The sequence below is a fragment of the Patiria miniata genome, unplaced genomic scaffold (assembly GCF_015706575.1).
Source record: "Patiria miniata isolate m_02_andy unplaced genomic scaffold, ASM1570657v1 HiC_scaffold_27, whole genome shotgun sequence".
Lineage (NCBI taxonomy): Eukaryota > Metazoa > Echinodermata > Asteroidea > Valvatida > Asterinidae > Patiria > Patiria miniata.
The window spans coordinates 8,391,088-8,413,642 of NW_024037066.1; the positions used below are offsets into that span (position 1 = coordinate 8,391,088).

The following is a 22,555-nucleotide window of genomic DNA, read 5'->3' on the forward strand; positions in this document are numbered from 1 at the left end:
TGTTCACTATTATTATTAAAAGTGACAATGAAGCAAAAGTGACTCCATTCATAGGCTACTTCAACGTTTATCGACGGAAGGCCCAAGCCAAGCCTGCCTACTACAACTTGCAAAGGCATACTTACCACGAGAAAAAAGGTGTTAAGTTGGTACAAATCGTGAGAATAATTCACATCTTTTTGAAGAATTTAATTTGGTCAAGCTTTGCTTGTCGGCAGCTATTTCCAAATATATCCATTAAAGTACCGTAGACGCGAACCAGCGATAAGTAGATGGTACCACGCCCACATGTCGGTGCGCATGCGCTAAATGTTCTTTCGACCAATAGGGTGATGGCAACCGGCAAAATTGCGCGCGCTCTTCAATCTTGAAGTGCGCCGACAAGTGCAATCGCAGGATGATACCTGAATACTGTTGTTATTATGATCGCCAGATTTTGTTTTATTCCAACTATAACGGGTCCAGCCATCCAATAAATAAATTATAGAACATTCCATGAGTCATCGAGTTTACATGTTTTCGGGATCAAAAATCAATGAATATCTTCGATTTATTCTCTTTTAAAACACTTCACGAGACATAATATTCCACCCGCACCAGACGTTGCATTATATAGATTAAACCTTCCGATCGTTTATTTTTCATCTAGGCCATGTTTATTTCAAGTTCATTTCACCCGTGTTTAATTCGAACCTGCATGATTGGGTGCATTTTTTTATATCTCGCATTTTAACCGTTGAAGCGGCTTTCCGAGCCAAAGTTATACTTGGTGTGTTGTAGAGTGAATTCAGAAATAATTTTAATTATTTGAGGCTTTTTTTCAACCCCTGCCTTGCAAGTGGTTTGACCCAAGACAACTCCGTTGCCCTTGAGTTGGTCATTGGCCAGCGGCTTAGCTAAATAGCCGGTGCGCGGTGTCGGTGCTTCATTCCTCGATGTCCGAAGTGGTCAGTTGACTCGCTCGTTGTCTTACTGCTCATCACAGGTAGGAACAGATATTTTCTTCCTTCATTTATGTAAAAAAAAAATAACATATACAACATGTAGTTATAAACATGCATATACAGAATCGGGCAGGTATCTTCATTATTGGTGTAAACTCCTAGAAATACATTTTTTTTAAAATTGTTTTTATTCTTTATACGAAATTTGAAATACGTGACGACGTCATTTTGTCTTCACTTGGTGGTCTAACGCCGTAACTTTCCCACGAGAACAAGCCTAAACTGTTGAGTTATATCTTTCACAGAGAGGTATGCTAAGTATAGATTTCAATCATTCTGAAAATCAAGGCAAATATTGAATATTATTTCGAATTTTTCTTAGAAATGTTTATCATATTTTTCCAGTTATGTAATGACACCGTTCTTTATTCTTCACTTGACGGACGCAAGTATATATGTTATACAACTAGTTATGAAAGCATGCATGGGATTGTGCTGTGAGTGAAAACAAGCCTGAATAGCGATTGCCTTGGGTTTTGGTCTGACATTCAAATGACAAGATATAATACAAATAAAAATAATACAAATCTGAAGGTCTCCAGAGCCGGATGCGCATTGTTTGAGAAGAATCTCAACTCTCATCATTTTGATTGTTGTTTTGTTTGGCAATCGTATGGACCATTGAAGCAACGTTGCGGTTAGTTCACCTTACATCACAGTGTCAAAGTATGGGAAGGTCGAAAACAATAACTTACAAGCCGACGCCTTCTATGTATACAAACCAGGGAACGACAAACCAAAACAATTTCGTGGGAGAATGAGGATGATGAGCACCATCAGTCACGGTCGATATCGTATATTATGCTTAAGCTCTTTCCAGTGGACAATACAACGCATATATCATTTCCAATTGGGTAAGTTTGGTGTGGGGGTTTGTCATAACACGCTGGAGAAAAGCTTCATCAAACATTCGTCCATTTATATTCTGTCTTCAGCCGTCCAGATGTCATAGGGACCAGTATAGGACCATTCGGTTAATACGGGATACCGTGCGACTCGGGCAGAACAAAATCGCCATTTATGTGGTTATTTCACCAAACCGTCTTGTACATGACGTTTAAACATTTTAATGCGAAATGTACATTGCCCATTGTACAAGATGAAATAACTGCTGATGTCATGGTAATAATTGAACCGACACTTGATTATTCATTGATACCGGATTGATATCAACGGATTGATACCTTCAATTAAGCAATAGCTGTCCGTCGCCGTGCCGCGCGGGCGGTTCCTAAACTCTCCTCCGCCCTGTACGATATGGCAAACTCCAGTGCTTTTGAGCGTGTTTCCTCGTCTGTCCGACCGTCTGACGAGCACGCGAGGCCGGCCGGCCCGGCAGCCTCGAGTACTGTCGCTGCCTCGTATTCCAGCATGGTACAGTGGCGTAGCCCGGGGGGGAATCAGAGTGAGTGGCAGATTGCAAAGGGATGGAAATTTTAAAAGCAAAATCGGGACGCTGAAAGGAGTAAATTCGGGACGGTGAAAATGGTTTAAACGGGACGAAAGTAAATCTGGTCCAGGAGTGTACAAAATTCAATTCAATTCAATTGATTTAAAATGGCTGAATACCTCGTAGAATATGCTGTATAGTAGCGGTAACGTTATGGAAATGAAAAATCCGCTTTCGCCGTTGGCGGCGTGGTAGGCTAATGCACATTGTGGTGTAGTTGTTACCTAACATACATGAATAGGATAGCATCGTATGTGGAAACGGCTTTACGAGGTGTAATTCACTAGTGACAATCATTGTCAGTGAGTCGGTCAGTCAGGACTACAGAATGGCCCTCTGGGACCAGCAAAAAAAAAAAAAAACCTTGCACTGCTTGCATCGATTTTGTTCACCCCCCCCCCCCCCCAACTTTGGAGAAGAAAAAGTTTGTGGTGTTAGGAGCTATAGGCCTATGACCAACCCAGAAAAGCCCAGACGGATTTGACGAGAAAATAGCCAAAACTGGCAGCTTTAATCATGTATGTTCAACTGCTAGCTGGGTGCTAGTTTGAATGTTTAGGCCCCTATACAAGTAAAGTCAAGTTCTGACAAGTTCTTGCAAATCGGACACCGTAGTTACGCAACTAAAGAATCATTGTGGTATGGATTTTATGCAAATGCAATCTTTACGTGCAAATAATGGTCAATTCCCAAATTCCACAAGATATAATTTCTATCATGAACACCCTATGGCCCCTTCAATTGCCAAAGCACTGTTCTTACTAATTCAGGTACTCCGTCAACTCATGGGGCAGTTTCTTTTCACAATAGCCTGCATGCCAATGCCTTCGCCATTGGAGGGGTGTCACTAAAGGGGGTACATTGTGAGAAATACCAAAAAATACCCCCCCCCCCTGTTTTTTTTTATTTAACGGAGACAGGCCGGGTGACTGGTGAAACAAGTGCGAGTGCACAATAAGCTCTGGCCGTGTTGCAAGAAGTCTTGCATGAAAGTCTTGCATTAAATCGATCCCCCCCCCCATGAAATTTTTTTAAAAATCCCTGCCAGAGCTGAGAAATGCGACGCCGATGGCACATAAGGAAAACAATACTTTTGGTCAATTTCCGGGGACAGACAGACCATCCAACCGACCGACCGACCGACCACCAAGTGACATGTAACTCCTGCCACAGCTTAAAAAGCGCGTCTACCTTTCAGCACCGAGGCGAGTGTCCTTTTTCACGTCCAACGTGACACCCCCCCCCCAACCAATCTCAATGACCCCGCTACGCACTGCTTTGGATTAGGTAAACATTAGGCCTAAGTAACTTAATTCCTCCATTGTATATTTGGGACACGTTTCTAATAAAGGAAAACAACATCATGCTAGCAGTGAACCAAGCGAAGAACTGGAAAATACCAAAAACTCTAAAATGACTCGCACCGTCATTTATTCTTAAAGAGATATACAACATTTGCTTTTGCTATAATTTTCAGAAATGGATGGATTTGGGGGTTAGTATTTTATAGCAAATATTGTTACATCGACTTGTTTGACGTTTTGGGTTCGTAGATGCTAAAAAAAAAAACAAGTAAAACAAAATTATGTTCTTGTTGTCTGGTTCCTTGACCCCACTTAAGATGGAACGGAGCAATTTGTAGACGTAAGGGAAGTGTAATGTCCGAGAATCAGTCTAGCTCATGAACTGGCTTGTATTATACTCTTTCAGTTGTGTAATCGATTGCAAAGAAAATGCGGACTAACTAAATATAATAAATTAACAGTAGGCCTATTTGAAAAAAAGCCAGTTTTTTCCAACGCTGGTCGGCCGACCAACGTTGCAAATTGATGCATAAATATTTTCTTGATGTTAGCACACCAGGTGCTATGATTTTACAGAAATGTCATTCACTAATTTCGCAATAATTTGGTAGTTTTGTTTTTTGATGTTTGCAAATGTTGTATATTCCCTTTAACCACATATCAGTATAGCATTCGGATTACAATTTTCCTTTAAAACAATTCAATTTAATAGCTGGGGTCAAATTATTATTTCAAAACTGAAATATTATGATGTCTTTTATAGTTTAGAAAATTATTTTCTGAGAAACTATGAATTGTATTATGATCTTTTTACACATTTTAATCACACACTAAATCCTGAATGTTCAGAAATTCAGTATTATTGATTTGTCGAGAATGTAATTTCAACTCAAATGTATAAGCAATCCTTAATTGCAAATCATTATCACCAATGACATCAATAAGAGTCCCCCAAAAAAACCCAACAAATAAATAATAATAATAAATATATATTACTAAGGCCAAAAAAAAAATAAGTCGGTCTCTGGTCAGCGCGCGCGTCGATTTTAATCATGCGCGTCAATCTTTTTTTCCCCCAAAATGTTCCGCGGTTGCTCCAACAGCGCCCTCTATTGCCGCACCTCCTCAATTTTTTTTACCAAAGAGCACAAGGAATGGGAAATTGCACCAAGGCAAATGATCGAGAGCACCAAGGCAAATTATGGAGGACACCAATGTACAAAAAAGCAAAATAGTACCCCACCATTGTCTGTACAATCCAAGCTTGAAGAAAAAAAAAAAAAAAAAAAAAAAAAAGCCGCGTCCCCGCGTCAATTCCGGAACTTTGGTCTGACCAGAGACCGAATATTTTTTTTTTTGGCCTAACCATGCAAAAATACATCTGTTTGAAAAAAAACAGTCTTCTTTTGTGTTTTGTGACAAGAAGTTGTGATGCTTGAATGCATGAAAAGATATTCAGACCTTTTGTTTTGTTCTTTCCATTTGTAAAGAATTTTGTTTTGAAAATGATATCTTAAGCGCAAAAGTGCACGCAAGGAAATTCGAATGTGTAATAGGTCCAAACTACTAACAAACCATACGAATTTGAAATACAAATTAAAGACCATCAGGAATTTGCATCTGGTTATTTTCCAGTTTAATTAGGTAGTGAGTGTAACAGTACATGTGCCCGACATACAGTGGTATAGTTCCAGTCGACCACAGTCGGGCTCATCAACGGATCAACCAGTCGTCTCGATCTTATATTGTTGATCTGTTGTCCCTGAGCACACCTATATACAGAGATGGTTTTCTGTCTCCCTCGCAGTTAAGTTAAGTGCTCCCAGAGCACAAGCTGACTCACAGCAGCAAGTGTGTACTCCTTCCTCAATGCGATATCTCCCACAACTTGACCTCCCTTGGGACTTCTTGTATGCGACCACTAATTTCATTGATAGTATGGTGCAAATTACTATAGCGGCGTAGTCTAGAGAGGGCGCGCTAGCAGGTGCGGGCCCTAGGGTGTTTCAATAAAAAGGAAACCCAAATTTGAAGAACCAGTATGGACAAACTAAATGTTTACTGGCTATAAAACTGTTATCATCTGAAAAGCGTTATCTCTGTGCTCTTCAATGATACCTTGTTTACATTTCCAGGGTCATGCATCACTGAGCGCCACTGTCATGAGATTTTGATGCAAAATTGCAGTTGGTTCACTTTCATGTCAAACACAATAGGCATGGTGTGCATGAGAATAAGTATTCAGGAAGAAGACACGAGTCCATAAAAAAACCCCCAAAAAACAAGTCGGGTTGGTTTGAAAACTGGATTTTATTGTTTGTCATGAATTTTTCGTTTTGACCAAGCCACGTTCAAAACAATGTGCCATTTTCCCGAGGATTAACATTCAAGCCATTTCACAAACATTTCCGTAACAATAGGCGCACTGTGCCCAGTGTAATTGGTTTTTTTTTTTTTTTAAAGTGAACCAACTGCATTTTTGCATCCAGTTTTCAAGACAATGATGCTCACTGATGCATGACTCACAAAACCTAAACATGGTATCATTGAAAAGCATAGAGATTACGCTTTCAGATGATACCAGTTTAATAACCAGTAAACATATCGTCTGTCCATACTCATTCTTTGAAGTTGGGTTTCCTTCTTTTTTTTTAAACACCCTGTATAAGGCCGAGGGGCAGTTGCGACACAGTCTTTTTTTTTTACTGAACTTGCCAATAAAGTAATCCCAATCTCTCAATCTCAAACAATAAGATAACAAATTCAGCATTAAGTCAAGAAGATTTTTTTTTTAATCTTCGCAACAGAGGTATATGCCTATACAAGCAAACGGCAGAGAATTGAAGAACAAAATGTCGACAAGCCCACAAGTTGAGTTCGTCTCGAAGGGGACCTACCATGGCAAGCACGGGGTCCGAGTCATGCAGCATCGCCGCCAGGGCGGAACCCACAGCATCCGGGAAATCACGGTCAAGACGCTGCTGGGGCTGAACACTCGTAAGGAGTACGTGAACAGTGATAACTCGGACGTCATCCCAACGGACTCCCAGAAGAATACGGTGTACGCACTGGCTAAAGCCAAAGGGGTGAGTGAATATAGGGCGAGTCCAGGGTGACCGTAAGGTAACGGCAAATTTCTGCTAACTGCCCTTCAAAAATCTGTCAGATTCATCAAACAACTGCCAAATTCCCCAGAATTACTCGAAATACACTGTAAACATTTCAACTCCATGCAGATGTTGTATGTAGTGTTGGTGGTGAGCAGCCTCACTTCAAACTTGTGAATGTAGGTCTTGACTCTTGAGTGAACACAATAACTACAATAACCACGGCAAAAGAGGCTACCGGCCACGCACCATGCATTGGTACGGCCGGTGGTGAATTTGGAGGTTTAAACGGAATTAACTCCCAAAATTGTACAGTCTACCTTGGGGGCGGAGCATTGAGTGCAGATTTTAAAATGCAATATTAAACGAAACCATTTTTACAGCACGAGCTCGCATATCCGGAGATACCGTTTTGAAAGGAAACGATCATGAATAGACATTTGAAATTAAGAGGCCGTATGGGTTGGAATGATGACCTCGCAATGACTGCAGAGGGAAATACAAAATGGATCACAAGCTTTTGTACACTCCAAATATTGTGTTTAGTAATTATCACGATCTTTCTATCACTTTGTAAACATGTTTAGAAGCTAAACATTACTTGTCCAATTCGTAAACGTCAATGTTTAGTTGCTTAACATTATGCATCAATACTCTAAACATATGCATGTTAAATATTATTTAGCTGAGCACGAATATAAACAAGGTGAAAACAAGAAAGTGTTTAGAAAAGTGTTTTAATTACTCAACATAGTTTTTGCAATAAAAGAGAAAATCAACGAGTGTCATTTGTTTTCCACTCTGCAGATTACGACTCCAGAGCAGTTCGCCTTGGACCTGTGCCAGCATTTCATGGGAAAGTACAACCAGGTCCAGTGGGCCGAGATCACGGTGGAGGACGCCCCCTGGAGGCGGATAGTGGACCAGTCCGGTAAGGAGCATGCGCACGCCTTCATCCAGACACAGGAAGCCAAGAGATACTGCGTGGTGAAGCAGGAGAGGAAAGGTAATAACTTGCCTTTTGTGGCTGATGACAAACAAAATTCATTAAATCACCGCCTTCTTGAAATACATATATGAAATTGCAACCTCGTCGCCAGTGCTTGCTCTATTTTCAACCTCATTTCCAACAGTAACGGGTAGTGGGAGCGTATTTGCTTGACAGCACCGGGGATCGAGGTTGATGATACAATGTAATAGCTGTTACGCGGATCTTGCAAACTGTGTTAAAAATTTGTTATGTTCCCTGCAGGGTTTTCTATCTTGTTTATATATAATTTTAAGACTTTGTGGACACAGCAACTTCTTATGATCAAATTTGACGCAGACGCAAAGGATTGAAATAAGAGGCAGTTGGCTGACACTAACATGTCCGATGCCTAGCTTTCCCAATCCATTCGTAAATGCAAATACAACCACGTCTCTTCATCACTGACGTATATTACAAATTGTGAAGGAGGGAATTTGTTGATTTACAAGATGTTCCTTTTTTATCAAACGTGTACCCAAAATCAGAACACTATGTTACCATTCTTGAACTTTATAAACTCCTACCACAGTGGTTAGGAATCTGGGTGTGTACTTCGATAGTCACTGTAATTTGGCTACTCAAGTTTCTAAGATATGTCAATTGGGATATTTTGCTTTGCATCGTATCAGCAAACTAAACTGTATAAATAAACGTCAGTGGATTTTTTTCGGGGGGGGGGGTCAATTACAAGGCTCATTCAAAACTTTTCTATTGCTAGGAAAATAGCAATTGAAATAGCAAATCTTTGTTTCAAGATGAAACTCGAAAAAAGCACGGGAAATCATCTTGAAAATACCTACAGGACGCTTATAGTTGTACTAAATCTTTCCATTTTTTTTAAAATTATTGTCCGTGTAGGGCTACCCATAGTGTGGGCGGGGCTTAGTGATATGAGAATCTTGAAGACTACCCAATCAGGTTTCGCCGGCTACTTTCAGGACGAGTACACCAGCCTACCAGAGACAGACGATCGCATCGTGTGCTCCAACATCGAATCCAAGTGGCGCTACTCCAACATAGTGGGCGTGGACTTTGACAAAACTTGGTATGAACGTGAGCAGAGCCAGTAAAAAAAGGAGTAATCACAACTAGACCTGTGATTGTGGACAATCACATAGCTGTTTCGGAGTCGATCGGACCGTATTTTATATAATCTTTGAAAAATTTTAAGAAAATATTGAAATTTGAAAAATTCATAAAAAAATCAGACGATGATGTCATGATGACGTCATGATGACGTCACTTCAGATTTTGAATGCCTTTATCTATACCTACCTACCCACAAAGTTTCATAACGATCGGACATACCCTAATATGTGAATCAAAAAATCACGTTTTTGATGACGTCATGATGACGTCACTAATTTTATGAAATTTTGCGCATCTATCTTTCACCTGACAAACCTGTTACAAAAAGAATTTGGATTTACCATATTCCATTAATGAGATTTGAGTAAAAGGTCCAAAAATTGCATAATTTATATAAAATCACATGATGACGTCATCGTGACGTCACTGCAATTTTTGTCTATAACACGTCCCGGAATACTTGCATACCAAGATTGAACCCAATTGGACCTCCGGTTCTGTAGATATAGGGCTTTAAAGTATGCACTTTTAGGATGACGTCATGTGACACGTGATGAGGTCATGATGACGTCATGATTCGGCATGCATCTTCAGATGGTTGTAAAAGTGTGTGCCAGGTTTGAAGTCGATCGGACCGTATTTTATATAATTATTGTAAAATTTGAAGAAAATAATGAAAATTGAAAAATTCATAAAAAATCAGATGATGACGTCATGATGACGTCACTTCAGATTTTGAATGCTGTTATCCATACCTACCTACCCACCAAGTTTCATAACGATCGGACATAATTGCTGTCTGGAGAAAATAGACACACGCGAGATTTGAACCTGCGAACCATGCCTGTATTCCAAAGGTCTGACATTCGAATCCTTTACGCAACGCGTATACACAAACAGACATTTTGTAGAACAGAAATAATAGTACAAATCAAACGTCTGGGTCTTTTTTACACTTAATATAAAGGGTTTGCCTCAACTATCACGATTCAGTGTAACCCCCCCCCCCCCCCAAAAAAAAAAAAAAATCAAGTTTGCTTGTTTACAAATTGGTGGTGCATTCCCCACAAGATTTACGATTGCTATGGCAATAGGATAGGGTGATAAGCCAATATTAATTTTGTCTGAGAATACTCTTTTAACAAATTGTGCAAATAGAAACTTACTGATGAAACGGTTTTGGTGGAGTGGAAGTAGCCAGTGGTAGGGTCTTCAAAGCCTAAACCAATGGCCCTTTTGGCGAGGAACCATCTTTAATATGCAAAAATCCTCCAATTGCCATGCACCACGTAAAATTGGATTCAGCCTCAATCCACCAAAATCATCCGTTATTTCTTGCATTTGTCCAGTTGAGGGGTGGCCATTTCCCCAATCCTTCAATGGGTTGAGGCAGTGCCAATGACATTCAGAAGCAGTGTGGATGAGATAACGCTCAATCATACAGGGGTGTACATCCGGGGTGAGATGGGGGTATATATCCCGCACTGTGATCAGGGTGGATGGGCTATTGAATCCCCCCCCCCCCACTTTTTCATGATGAGAAAAAAAACAATGTTGATTTTTAGGTAATTTTTCAACACCCCAACGACCAAAATTTTGCACTGTGAAACGAAGAACAAAAGCTTTTAAAATGTGCATTTGATGCCAGTATATACATATGGATATACATCTATATCATGAAGAGCCCCCCCCCCCCCCACCCCCTAGTGTAATGTGGTGTCAGCCCCCACCCCACCCCCCCGCTTTTCGAATTTCCACGGGCGGGCAATTTTTGGATTTTGGTCCGTGACCCCCATACCCCCACTCGCCGACACAGATTTACGCCACTGCAATCATGGCTGAACATAATCTGCATGGGTACAGCGGCTACAGCCTACGAACTCGACGCAATGCATACTCCCAAAATCAACCGACACCTTTTAGCATGCATACAAATTGTTTTCCTCCAAAATCCTCCCAAACCACATGGAGTATTTCGGAAAAGCTTCGCATCATGGTAGCTATAATAAGTCAATACCTTAAATATTTGACAGTTAGCCTATCATCAATTTTTTTTTCTTGTTTTGTTTTTTCTTTTGTCTTTCGGTGCACCAATGTGTATGCGCCTGCGTACAGGGAGTTGTGTAAGGTCGCCATTTTGGACGAATTCGCTGGACCACCCGATATTGGAAGATTTTCCGCCTCCATTCAAGAGATCCTCTACCAGTGCACTCAGAGGATGATGAAAAAAGTAGCGGAGGTACGGTATTATAATAAACAGGATTAAATTGTAGACCTACTCCTATTTTCAGAAAACGAAAGTTCGTTGACCCGTAGACCTTCATGCACAATCTCTTTTAACAAGTTACATTGCCGAGGCGAAGCGATTCGAGCCATAAAAACTTATTTCTACCTATTTTCAAATTCTTAAATTTTCAGTTTATCATGAGTGATGACTCAGTCACATCACAAGTCCAATCGCGAGCATAGGGTATGAACAAGAAGGGATGCCCTGTCACATGACCAGTCACGTGACCGTTAGACTGATCACTAGTTTGTTAATGATTGTGACTTGTAATACTTACCTGGAAGCAGTGGCGCACCCAGTGGGGGGGGGGGGGGGGGGGGGCGCCTCGGGGGGCTTGAGCCCCCTTCTCCCAAGAGGTTGTCAATTTGTTGTTGTTATTTGTTTTTTTTGGAATTTTTTTTAGTACCATGATTTGGCCTTGGTGATATGAATGTGGCCTGTTTTCGAGTAGTATAATAGGGGTGTAGGTGGCGCCACCAACGTCAAAATAGGCCGCCCCTAAAAAAAAACCAGTTGTTTTCTGCGGCCAAACATTTTGGGCAACATTGTTTTGAAAAATATTCAACTTTTATCAAATTTGTAAAAAAAATATAAAAAATTTGAACCCCCCCCCCAAAAAAACCCCCCAAATCCTGGGTGCGCCACTGCCTTGAAGTCATTGCTAAAATATGGTCTGCTTTGACCTAATTAAAGTTTGGGCATGGGAGAATATCTTTTCCCCCTTTTAGAAACGTTTCACCGCTGCAGACCAGTTGAGAAATGTCTTGGAGTACCGTAATTGATTGATTACATTTTTGTTTGTAGGTTGACCAGGTGGAATTGGATATGCCGAACATTCATTATGTATTTGCAGACCTGAAGAAAATCGGAATGGAAAACACGGGAGAGGTAATATCCATCGATTCATCCCCATGTTTTGGTCCTGTCTCGTTAGAAATATCAAGAATGAAAAGTACCTATCGTCTTTCAAATGTTTACATTTCTCAATATGATTTGATTTTTGCTTTCTTTCTTTTTCCAGATCATAATGCCCACATCTGATCCGTATGGCATTATACGTGTGGCTGTAAGTCGTACACACAGTACTCCCAACTCGCTGTGAGATTGATCGATCGAGCGGGTACAATGCTCATGATGGATATAAGGTGCAGGATTTTAGGAAAAAGTGCATGCGACATGTATTCTCAATATTATTAAAGATGGATATAACAGTTTAAAATAATACGAGAAAAAAATTGAGAAATACCTTGAACATGTTTTGATTACATATTATTTTTCTCTTGCACTGAAAACGTCCACCAAAGTATAGTAGCCTATTAAGTTTGTGAAAATATACAAATCGTGCGATAATGTTATTCAATCAAACATGACTGGTCAATTATGTCATCTTGTTGAACGTTAACAGAGACCATCGATTACCATTGGGACTATTAATAATTCGGTGATTTCAATACAGTCAAGTAATACGAAGAGCCATCATTTGGTTAGGAGCATTAGGTTTTTACTTGTGGTACAGTATTTTTTTTTTAATTATAATGAATTTTTATCCGAGAGATTACTCTGATACATATATCGGAAAATCGATACTTTTCTTGCTTTGGTTCAGAAACCTGATCATGTTGAGCATATGCTTGGTATTATTTAAGCAACAACAGTTACTGTCCAAATGATATCTGTGTAATTATTCGTTATAGTGTCACTATTCACCAATTGCCGCTTGTTTGGTTGTGCCGCGGGTTCGAATCCCGTAGGTCATAGTCGTAGCGAATCGTAGTTTGCTGCAGGTAAATTATTCATTTATCTAAGTTAACATGTCAGTTACTTTAATAAAATGATATACAGTATTCTTAATGGAAATGATGAGTTGAGTACTTCGAAGATGGGATGTGGTCGGCGAAATATTATGAATTAAATATTATGAAAGAGCCACCGCATTTCATTTGCGGAAAAAAATCCCTCAACATCAACTGTACGTACTCTATAATAAATAATTATGCATCGTTTCTTTAACAATAATTTTACACTGTCTTGTTTTATATAACGGGTGAAAGGAGCATGTTGTTAAATACACTTGAAGTAAAGACCAAACACATTAAGTAAAAACCAAATGCTTAAATTTGTTTGCATCATGAACTCCCCCTCCCCCTCTTTTTTTAAGGCACGGGAAGTATTGGTCGGTTTTCTCAAATTCTGTTGGTGTAGGCCCTATCCGCCGTTTGAAAGCTGCTTAAACTCAAGAATCAAGAGGAACAACATTGAGAGAAAATAATGAAAATGGTTCATTTCTTGGTTTTTTTCCATCGGATGTCCCGGAATTTACGGTACCATTCTGAGGGACACGAGAAATGAAACACAAATAGCGAAATCGCCGCGGTTAGTCAAAGCGCCGTGAACCTGGAGGCATTCTAATACCTCGCCGCAGTTTCGTCCACCTGCCGAGGGACTTATAAGCAAAATCTGCTGTTTAGGTAGCAGAAAAGATTGAAGTACTTCTGGCAAAAGAATAAACATTAACAGACACAAAATGAAGAGAGCTTGAAAATGGGGGCGTTCAATTTTAATAATTTTCTGCCATTCTAAAAAAAAAACCCAGATTTTTTTTTTTTGGGGGGGGGGGGTGGAGTCTGGTTTCATGACCCCATTGTCCTTTTGAGTTCAAAAATGAGGGCCGGTAACTAGCGGAAATCCGTGTAATGTTGCTAATTACATGCATGATGTCAATAGGTCTGAATCCCGCCTCTTTAATGTAAAATCACAACGGTAATGTTTGCCCGCATCCAGCCTATTGGAAAATGGCAATAGCCTGGCCACTAATTTGGAATTTTTAAGGTAATGAGCATTCGGTCTTTGCTGAATTTGAAAGTATCTCTGGCCTATTTTGAGGGGGAGGGGCAGGAAACAGTCTAGAGGGGGGGGGGGGGAGATGGGGTGGGGTTGGACGTCATATTTTGATGGGGCGCCCTTCAAAGCGGACAATAGGTGGCGCTCTTCATGGCGGCGCCAGTAAATGTTTGCGCGATTCAACTTGAACCCAACCACGTCCCCAGGGAGTTGAGCAGTACGCACCCACCACTATTTGCTCTCTCACATTTTGCATGCGCAAAATCTTTGAACACGCATGCAAATGAGGAATAATCTGGTGCCTGACTGTGCGTTAAGTTAGCGTTTGTTTTCTTATGTTGGGTCTAGGGTAAAAAAAAAAACCAGACTTAATTCGTCACGCCGTGAGTAACGAAAACACGATTGTTTTGGAAGTTAAAATGTTACAATCTTATATCCAGCCAATGCAGTGTAGGCTACAGTTCATATTAATACAAGCAAATTGAAACTAAAGGAATATAAGGTGTGGATGGAATTATTACAATGAACGTGAAAACACGTAATATGCACATTAAAAAAGCACCACCAAGTACACGATATAAATCCATTACTAACTAATTGCGGTATCGAATCAGGCATACATGTAGAACGTTTCCTATCCAGGGCTTACTATTGGAAACGAGGTTGAAAATAAAGTAAGCACTGGGGACGAGGTTGACTTGAACCCTTCACCACACACATATTTGGGCAAGTTTGCGCAAGAACTATTGTTGACCAGTGGTTAACCATAGTAGCCCGAACTCTGTCTAGTCGACGATCGACGGTTGACTACGCTAGTCGACTATTTTGGAACCGGCCTAATGTACCTCGCTGGTTACCAATAGCCGCGCGCATTCATAACGTACAGCAGGGAGCCAGGACCCAGAAGTTTTGCGATGACATTGACCAGCGTTTGACAAGAGCAAGGGCGGATCCAGAACACAATTTTTTTTGGGGGGGGGGGGGGGGGGGGGAGGGGGGGCACAAACATGTTGGTCCCCAAAAAGTGGGTCCAAAAAATTACGGCGTGGGGTTCGGGGTCCGCTTTAGTGTCCGGAAAAATGCTACGTGGTGCGATCTGAGGCAATTTCTGACCACTTTGACCTTCTTTTTTAAAGGAAAAGATAGTGGTGTACGCAGTGCCTGCCTTTATTGCGACGTCACTTTAAACAAAAAATTGGGGGTGTTTTTTTTTTGGGGGGGGGGGGCATGGCCCCCGTTGCTTCCCCCTCCCCCCCCCCCCCCCGATCCGCCCTTGGACAAGCTCGCACGTTGCTATTAGTGCGCAGGCGTAAGTTACTTCACAAATCAACCACCGACTAGTCGACTAATGGCCCTTGCCCGAACTTGCTCTTTGTAAACACCAGCAATCGTGGACCCCTATTGTCCCTCATCCTCATTCCTTTGTTTGTACTCTAAATAACTTTTTAGCAGCAGCTGTTTTAGGTTTTGTACACGAATTTCAATCCGATGGACTGTTATGGGCGATCGTGGACCCTTTTTGTCTGTCCTAAACCTTTTGACCCTAGCAATTGCAGGTGTTTACATACTCACCCACACACAAAATGGGCCAAATAATGATAGACGGAATGATAAAAGACCTAAATCATTCTTGAATTGCCTTAGAATGCCGCAGAAATCTGCTTAACAGACACAAGTTAGACTCCCCCCGCCCGCGGCCCCTCCCTCCCCCTTATATCGGCACCCCGTTTCCGGATGTAGGTCCGCCCCTGATACTCCCAAAATTGGGGGCCCCTACTATAACATCCAGTCCCCGGGCCCCTCTACTGTTGCCCCACTTACCGATGATCATCAAGTGGGGCGACACGAGAGGGTGGTGGCGCGACAGTAGAAAGAGGACTTGTAGAATGTGATATCATCGGTAAGTGGGGCATCAGTAGAGGGTGGCGGCGCGACAGTAGAAAGAGGACTTGTTAAATGTGATATCATCGGTAAGTGGGACGACACTAGAGGGTGGCGGCGCGACAGTAGAAAGAGGACTTGTTAAATGTGATATCATCGGTAAGTGGGACGACACTAGAGGGTGGCGGCGCGACAGTAGAAAGAGGACTTCTTAAATGTGATATCATCGGTAAGTGGGACGACACTAGAGCGTGGCGGCGCGACAGTAGAAAGAGGACTTCTTAAATGTGATATCATCGGTAAGTGGGACGACACTAGAGGGTGGCGGCGCGACAGTAGAAAGAGGACTTCTTAAATGTGATATCATCGGTAAGTGGGACGACACTAGAGGATGGCGGCGCGACAGCACAAAGAGGACTTGTTAAATGTGATATTATCGGTAAGTGGGACGACACTAGAGCGTGGCGGCGCGACAGTAGAAAGAGGACTTGTTAAATGTGATATCATCGGTAAGTGGGACGACGCTAGAGGGTGGCGGCGCGACAGTAGAAAGAGGACTTGTTAAATGTGATATCATTGTCACGCCCCAACTATCGCATCGGTCCCAACTATAGTTGGGCCTGTCCCAACTATAGTTGGGACGGTCCCAACTGTAAGTTCCATTGTTGGGCTGGCCCATCTATAGTATAGTTGGGCCACTCCGATCTTTTTATTTTGCGGTGTCCCAACTATAGTTTACATTGATGTACAACCATAAAACGTTCCCTACAGCTCTGATACACGTCTGACTTTACTGGGGATCGGGACCACTGAAATTAGCTATTGATGGGGTCAATCTATAGTTGGGCCACCCCAATCTTTTTATTTTGCGGTCCCAACTATAGTGTACATTGTTATGTTGTACGATTATAAAACATTCCCTACAACTCTAATACACATCTGACTTTACTTGGGACCAATGAAATGATATATAGGTGTGGACCATCTGTAGTTGGGCCGCGCCACCGCAATATTTTTATTTGGCAGTCCCAACTATAGTTGTACGACTATAAAACATTCTCTACAGCTCTGCTTACATGTCCGACTTGGGACCTTTGACATTAGCTATGGGTGGGGCCCATCTATAGTTGGCCGGCCATGGCAATCTTTGAATTTTGCAAAATGTTGCTGGATAATAAAACCAAGCAGCTGGACAACTCATCCAACTAGGCAGTACCACGTGACCGGCCAGCCTTGCGGCATGCATGCACGACGAATACACGGTGCCAGCGCCGCGGAACATTTTAATCCAACAAGATCTATCAAGCATGAAGCATCCGGCGCAACTCCAGTCCTAACTATAGTTGGGCCGACCCAACTGCCGCACTATAGTTGGGACAGTCCCAACTATAGTTGGGACCGATGCGATAGTTGGGGCGTGACATCATCATCGGGTAAGTGGGATGCAGCACATACAGTGTGCATCTACATGTACAGTATATCTATCAGTACCGTGCGTGATATATTACTAATGAGCTTCTAGTGACGTCATAGTCATGCATATTCATTACGCGCTCTACTGTCGTACCATTTTATGCTACCGAGACGTTCGTACATTGCTATCAGTGCGCAGGCGTAAGGTACGTCACAAATCAACCACTAGTCGACTAATGGTCCTTGCCCGAACTTGGCCTTGTATGATGCAGGTACTAGGTGCGGTCCTACTAAAGCGCGTCAACAAGCGTCAACAAGCGTCAACAAGCGTCAACAAGCGTCAACAAGCGTCAACAAGCGTCAACAAGCCTCAACGGTCGTAAACGAGCATCAACACATTTTGTACATGCTTTTGAACATTAAAAGTAGCTTTATATGGTAGAAAAGGCAATAAAGAACATCTTATGCATATCAATTAAAGTTCAAATTATTCAAAAACTTGGTTTTTTTAACGCGAAATGTACGACGAATTTGTCGATTAGTGTTGGCCGCCATCTTGTTTGGATGGCGCTGTACACTTCGCGCATGCGTAGTATGGCTCTGTACACTTCACGCATGCGTAGTAGGGCTAAGCTTCACGTAAACAAGATGGCGGCCAACTTTACTCGACAAATTCGTCGTGCATTTCGCGTTAAAAAAACCAAGTTTTGAAATCAGTTTAACTTTAATTGATATGCAGAAAATGTTCTTTGTCGCTTTTTCTACCATATAAAGCTACTTTTGTCGTTTTGATGTTCAAAAGCATGTACAAAATTTGTTGATGCTCGTTGACGACCGTTGAGTCTTGTTGACGCTTGTTGACGCTTGTTGACGCTTGTTGACGCTTGTTGACGCTTGTTGACGCTTGTTGACGCGCTTTAGTAGGACCCACTAGTATACCATGCAACATATGGGACCAAAAAAATTGGACAGGTACGTGTGTAGCAACATACACTCTACATAAAAACTAGAATAAAGCGCTCTCATCAGACAAAAACAAACTATGCTGCACAAAATACCCATGTCTACATAGTACCCATTGCCTATAATTCCAGAATATTTTTTTACATGTACCGGTACATCTACATATTTATGTCGTGCGCCATTCAAAAAGTCTACAGGCATCTACCCTGTACAGAAAAAGTCTACAGGCATCTACACTGTACAGAAATAGTCTACACGCATCTACCCTGTACAGAAAAAGTCTACACGCATCTACACTGTACAGAAAAAGTCTACACGCATCTACACTGTACAGAAAAAGTCTACACGCATCTACACTGTACAGAAAAAGTCTACACGCATCTACACTGTACAGAAAAAATCTACAGGCATCTACCCTGTACAGAAAAAGTCTACAGGCATCTACACTGTACAGAAAAGTCTACACGCATCTACACTGTACATAAAAAGTCTACACACATCTACACTGTACAGAAAAAGTCTACACACATCTACCCTGTACAGAAAAAGTCTACACGCATCTACACTGTACAGAAAAAGTCTACACGCATCTACACTGTAAAGAAAAAGTCTACAGACATCTACACTGTACAGAAAAGGTCTACACGCATCTACACTGTACAGAAAAAGTCTACACGCATCTACACTGTACAGAGAAAGTCTACACGCATCTACACTGTACAGAAAAAATCTACACAAATCTACACTGTACAGAAAAAGTCTACACGCATCTACACTGTACAGAAAAAATCTACACTGTACAGAAAAAGTCTACACGCATCTACACTGTACAGAAAAAGTCTACACGTATCTACACTGTACAGAAAAAGTCTACACTGTACAAAAAAGTCTACACGCATCTACACTGTACAGAAAAAGTCTACACGCTCTACACTGTACTGAAAAAGTCTACACACATCTACACTGTACAGAAAAAGTCTACACACATCTACCCTGTACAGAAAAAGTCTACACGCATCTACACTGTACAGAAAAAGTCTACACGCATCTACACTGTAAAGAAAAAGTCTACAGACATCTACACTGTACAGAAAAGGTCTACACGCATCTACACTGTACAGAAAAAGTCTACACGCATCTACACTGTACAGAGAAAGTCTACACGCATCTACACTGTACAGAAAAAAATCTACACAAATCTACACTGTACAGAAAAAGTCTACACGCATCTACACTGTACAGAAAAAATCTACACTGTACAGAAAAAGTCTACACGCATCTACACTGTACAGAAAAAGTCTACACGTATCTACACTGTACAGAAAAAGTCTACACTGTACAAAAAAGTCTACACGCATCTACACTGTACAGAAAAAGTCTACACGCTCTACACTGTACTGAAAAAGTCTACACACATCTACACTGTACAGAAAAGTCTACACGCATCTACACTGTACATAAAAAGTCTACACACATCTACACTGTACAGAAAAAGTCTACACACATCTACACTGTACAGAAAAAGTCTACACGCATAACTACACTGTACTGAAAAAGTCTATATGCATCTACACTGTACAGAAAAAGTCTACAGACACTGTACAGAAAAAGTCTACACACATCTACACTGTACAGAAAAAGTCTACACGCATCTACACTGTACAGAAAAGGTCTACACGCATCTACACTGTACAGAAAAAGTCTACACGCATCTACACTGTACATAAAAAGTCTCCACACATCTACACTGTACAGAAAAAGTCTACACGCATCTACACTGTACAGAAAAGGTCTACACGCATCTACACTGTACAGAAAAAGTCTACACACATCTACACTGTACATAAAAAGTCTCCACGCATCTACACTGTACAGAAAAAGTCTACACGCTCTACACTGTACAGAAATAGTCTACACGCATCTACCCTGTACAGAAAAAGTCTACACGCATCTACACTGTACAGAAAAAGTCTACACGCATCTACACTGTAAAGAAAAAGTCTACAGACATCTACACTGTACAGAAAAGGTCTACACGCATCTACACTGTACAGAAAAAGTCTACACGCATCTACACTGTACAGAAAAAGTCTACACACATCTACACTGTACAAAAAAGTCTACAGACATCTACACTGTACAGAAAAGTCTACATGCATCTACACTGTACAAAAAAAGTCTACACACATCTACACTGTACAAAAAAAGTCTACACACATCTACACTGTACAGAAAAAGTCTACACACATCTACACTGTACAAAAAAAGTCTACACGCATCTACACTAATGATGTGCATCGGGTCGGGTTGACCAGGCCAAACCGACCCGAAACATTAGAGATATAAACCGAATCTGAACCAAAACTGATCTTAACTCCATCAAACCGACCTGACCCGACCCGACAAAAAGGAAGGTAAAATAGACCCGAACCGACTCGACCCGAAAAACCCCAAAAAAACCCCGAATACCTTGCTTGGACAAAGTGATCACTTTTTTGTGCCTGCCCTTACCCACGTTGCATGAATTCTTTTGCAAAACCATTGTCTCTCTCTGTCATACTCAGCTGGTTAATCGAGAGTAACTCCGCTTATTGAACAAACGCATGGTATCATCACGCGGTATCATGAAAACTGTTACAATGTATCTATTTCACTGTCAGTCCCATCCGACTGGAGAAATTAATACCACGGGAACTTGATAGTGCGCTCGGTGGCCACACCACACTAGGGCTGCGGTCACAGTGACTGTCAATAATATTGCATCACCTAAATTTCTCAACTGTTTCGGTTTATTTCGTTTTTTGTTTTTTTTCAAAAGATGACTAAACTGCCCTGAGGTCGATTTCGGGTCGAGTTTGCACATCATTAATCTACACTGATCAAAAAAGGTCTACACATATCTACCCTGTAGAAACAAAATCTAGTTGCATCCGAACTGCGCACCAAAAAAGTCTACACGCATTGACCCTGTACAATAAAGGTCTACATACCCTGTAGAAACAACACGCATGGGTACTATTTTTGAGCAGGGTAGATGCGTGTAGACCTTTTTTGTGCAGGGTAGATGTGCGTAGACTTTTTTTCTGCAGTGTAGATGCGTGTAGACTTTTTTTTCTGCAGTGTAGATGCGTGTAGACTTTTTTGGTGCAGGGTAGATGTGCGTAGACTTTTTTTGTGCAGGGTAGATGCGTGTAGACTTTTTTTGTACAGTGTAGATGCGTGTAGACCCTTTTTTGTACAGTGTAGATGCGTGTAATCTTTTTTGTGCAGGGTAGATGCGTGTAGACTTTTTGGTGCATGGTAGATGCGTGTAGACTTTTTTGGTGCAGGGTAGATGCATGTAGACCCTTTTTGTACAGAGTAGATGCGTGTAGACTTTTCCTGTACAGGGTAGATGCCTGTAGACTTTTTTAACTGTTTAGCGCACGACATAAATCTGTAGAAAGTCTTTTTTCTGTAATTAAAGGCTATCACCACCCTATGCAAAGGGTACTACGTATACATGGGAATTTTGTGCAGCATTTTTTGTATTTTTTGTCCGATGAGGGCGCTTTATTCAAGTTTTTTTGTGTAGAGTGTATGTTACGGAAGCTTGAATTGCCTTCCGAGATACCGCGTTACCGCGATAATTTATCGCAGAAATCAGGAAATCAGAGATAATTCCTTCCACGATACGGCGTTACTGCGATAATTTATCACAGAAATCGTGAAATCAAAGATAAATCATTCAACGATACCGCGTTACTGTGATAATTTATCACAGAAATCCAGAAATCAGAGATAATTTCTTCCGCGATACCGCGTTACTGTGATAATTTATCACAGAAATCCAGAAATCAAAGATAAATAATTCAACGATACCGCGTTACTGCGATAATTTATCACAGAAATCCAGAAATCAGAGATAATTCCTTCCGCGATACCGCGTTACTGTGATAATTTATCACAGAAATCCAGAAATCAGAGATAATTCCTTCCGCGATACCGCGTTACTGTGATAATTTATCACAGAAATCCAGAAATGCGATAATTTATCGCAGTAACGCGGTATCGCGGAAGGAATTATCTCTGAATTCAGGATTTCTGTGATAAATTATCATGGTAACGCGGTATCGCGGAATAGGTATCTTTGATTTCTGGATTTCTGTGATAAATTATCACAGTAACGCGGTATCGCGGAAGGAAT

At 41.2% G+C, this 22,555-nt stretch overlaps 1 protein-coding gene across 2 annotated transcripts; it reads left to right on the forward strand.

Annotated features, from left to right (window-relative positions):
* Positions 1-891: 891 nt before the first annotated feature.
* Positions 892-13,287, forward strand: LOC119734337 (uricase-like). 2 transcript variants are annotated; one of them, XM_038207783.1, is made up of 7 exons: positions 892-985; positions 6,566-6,844; positions 7,673-7,871; positions 8,754-8,940; positions 11,100-11,223; positions 12,076-12,159; positions 12,293-13,287. In XM_038207783.1, the coding sequence occupies exons 2-7, from the start codon at positions 6,572-6,574 to the stop codon at positions 12,371-12,373; spliced, it is 948 nt and encodes a 315-aa protein (XP_038063711.1). In that variant the 5' UTR covers positions 892-985; positions 6,566-6,571; the 3' UTR covers positions 12,374-13,287. The 2 variants fall into 2 exon arrangements, with proteins under 2 accessions (XP_038063711.1, XP_038063712.1); XM_038207784.1 differs by lacking the exon at positions 892-985 and adding an exon at positions 1,760-1,858.
* Positions 13,288-22,555: the final 9,268 nt, after the last annotated feature.

What these genes read in the sequence shown, in the direction of transcription:
- LOC119734337 (XM_038207783.1), top strand. Translation starts at nt 6,572, where the DNA reads ATGCCTATACAAGCAAACGGCAGAGAATTGAAGAACAAAATGTCGACA. An exon ending in CACTGGCTAAAGCCAAAGGG is followed by an intron (nt 6,845 to 7,672) that starts GTGAGTGAATAT and finishes TCCACTCTGCAG; the next exon opens with ATTACGACTCCAGAGCAGTT. An exon ending in GTGGACTTTGACAAAACTTG is followed by an intron (nt 8,941 to 11,099) that starts GTATGAACGTGA and finishes GCCTGCGTACAG; the next exon opens with GGAGTTGTGTAAGGTCGCCA.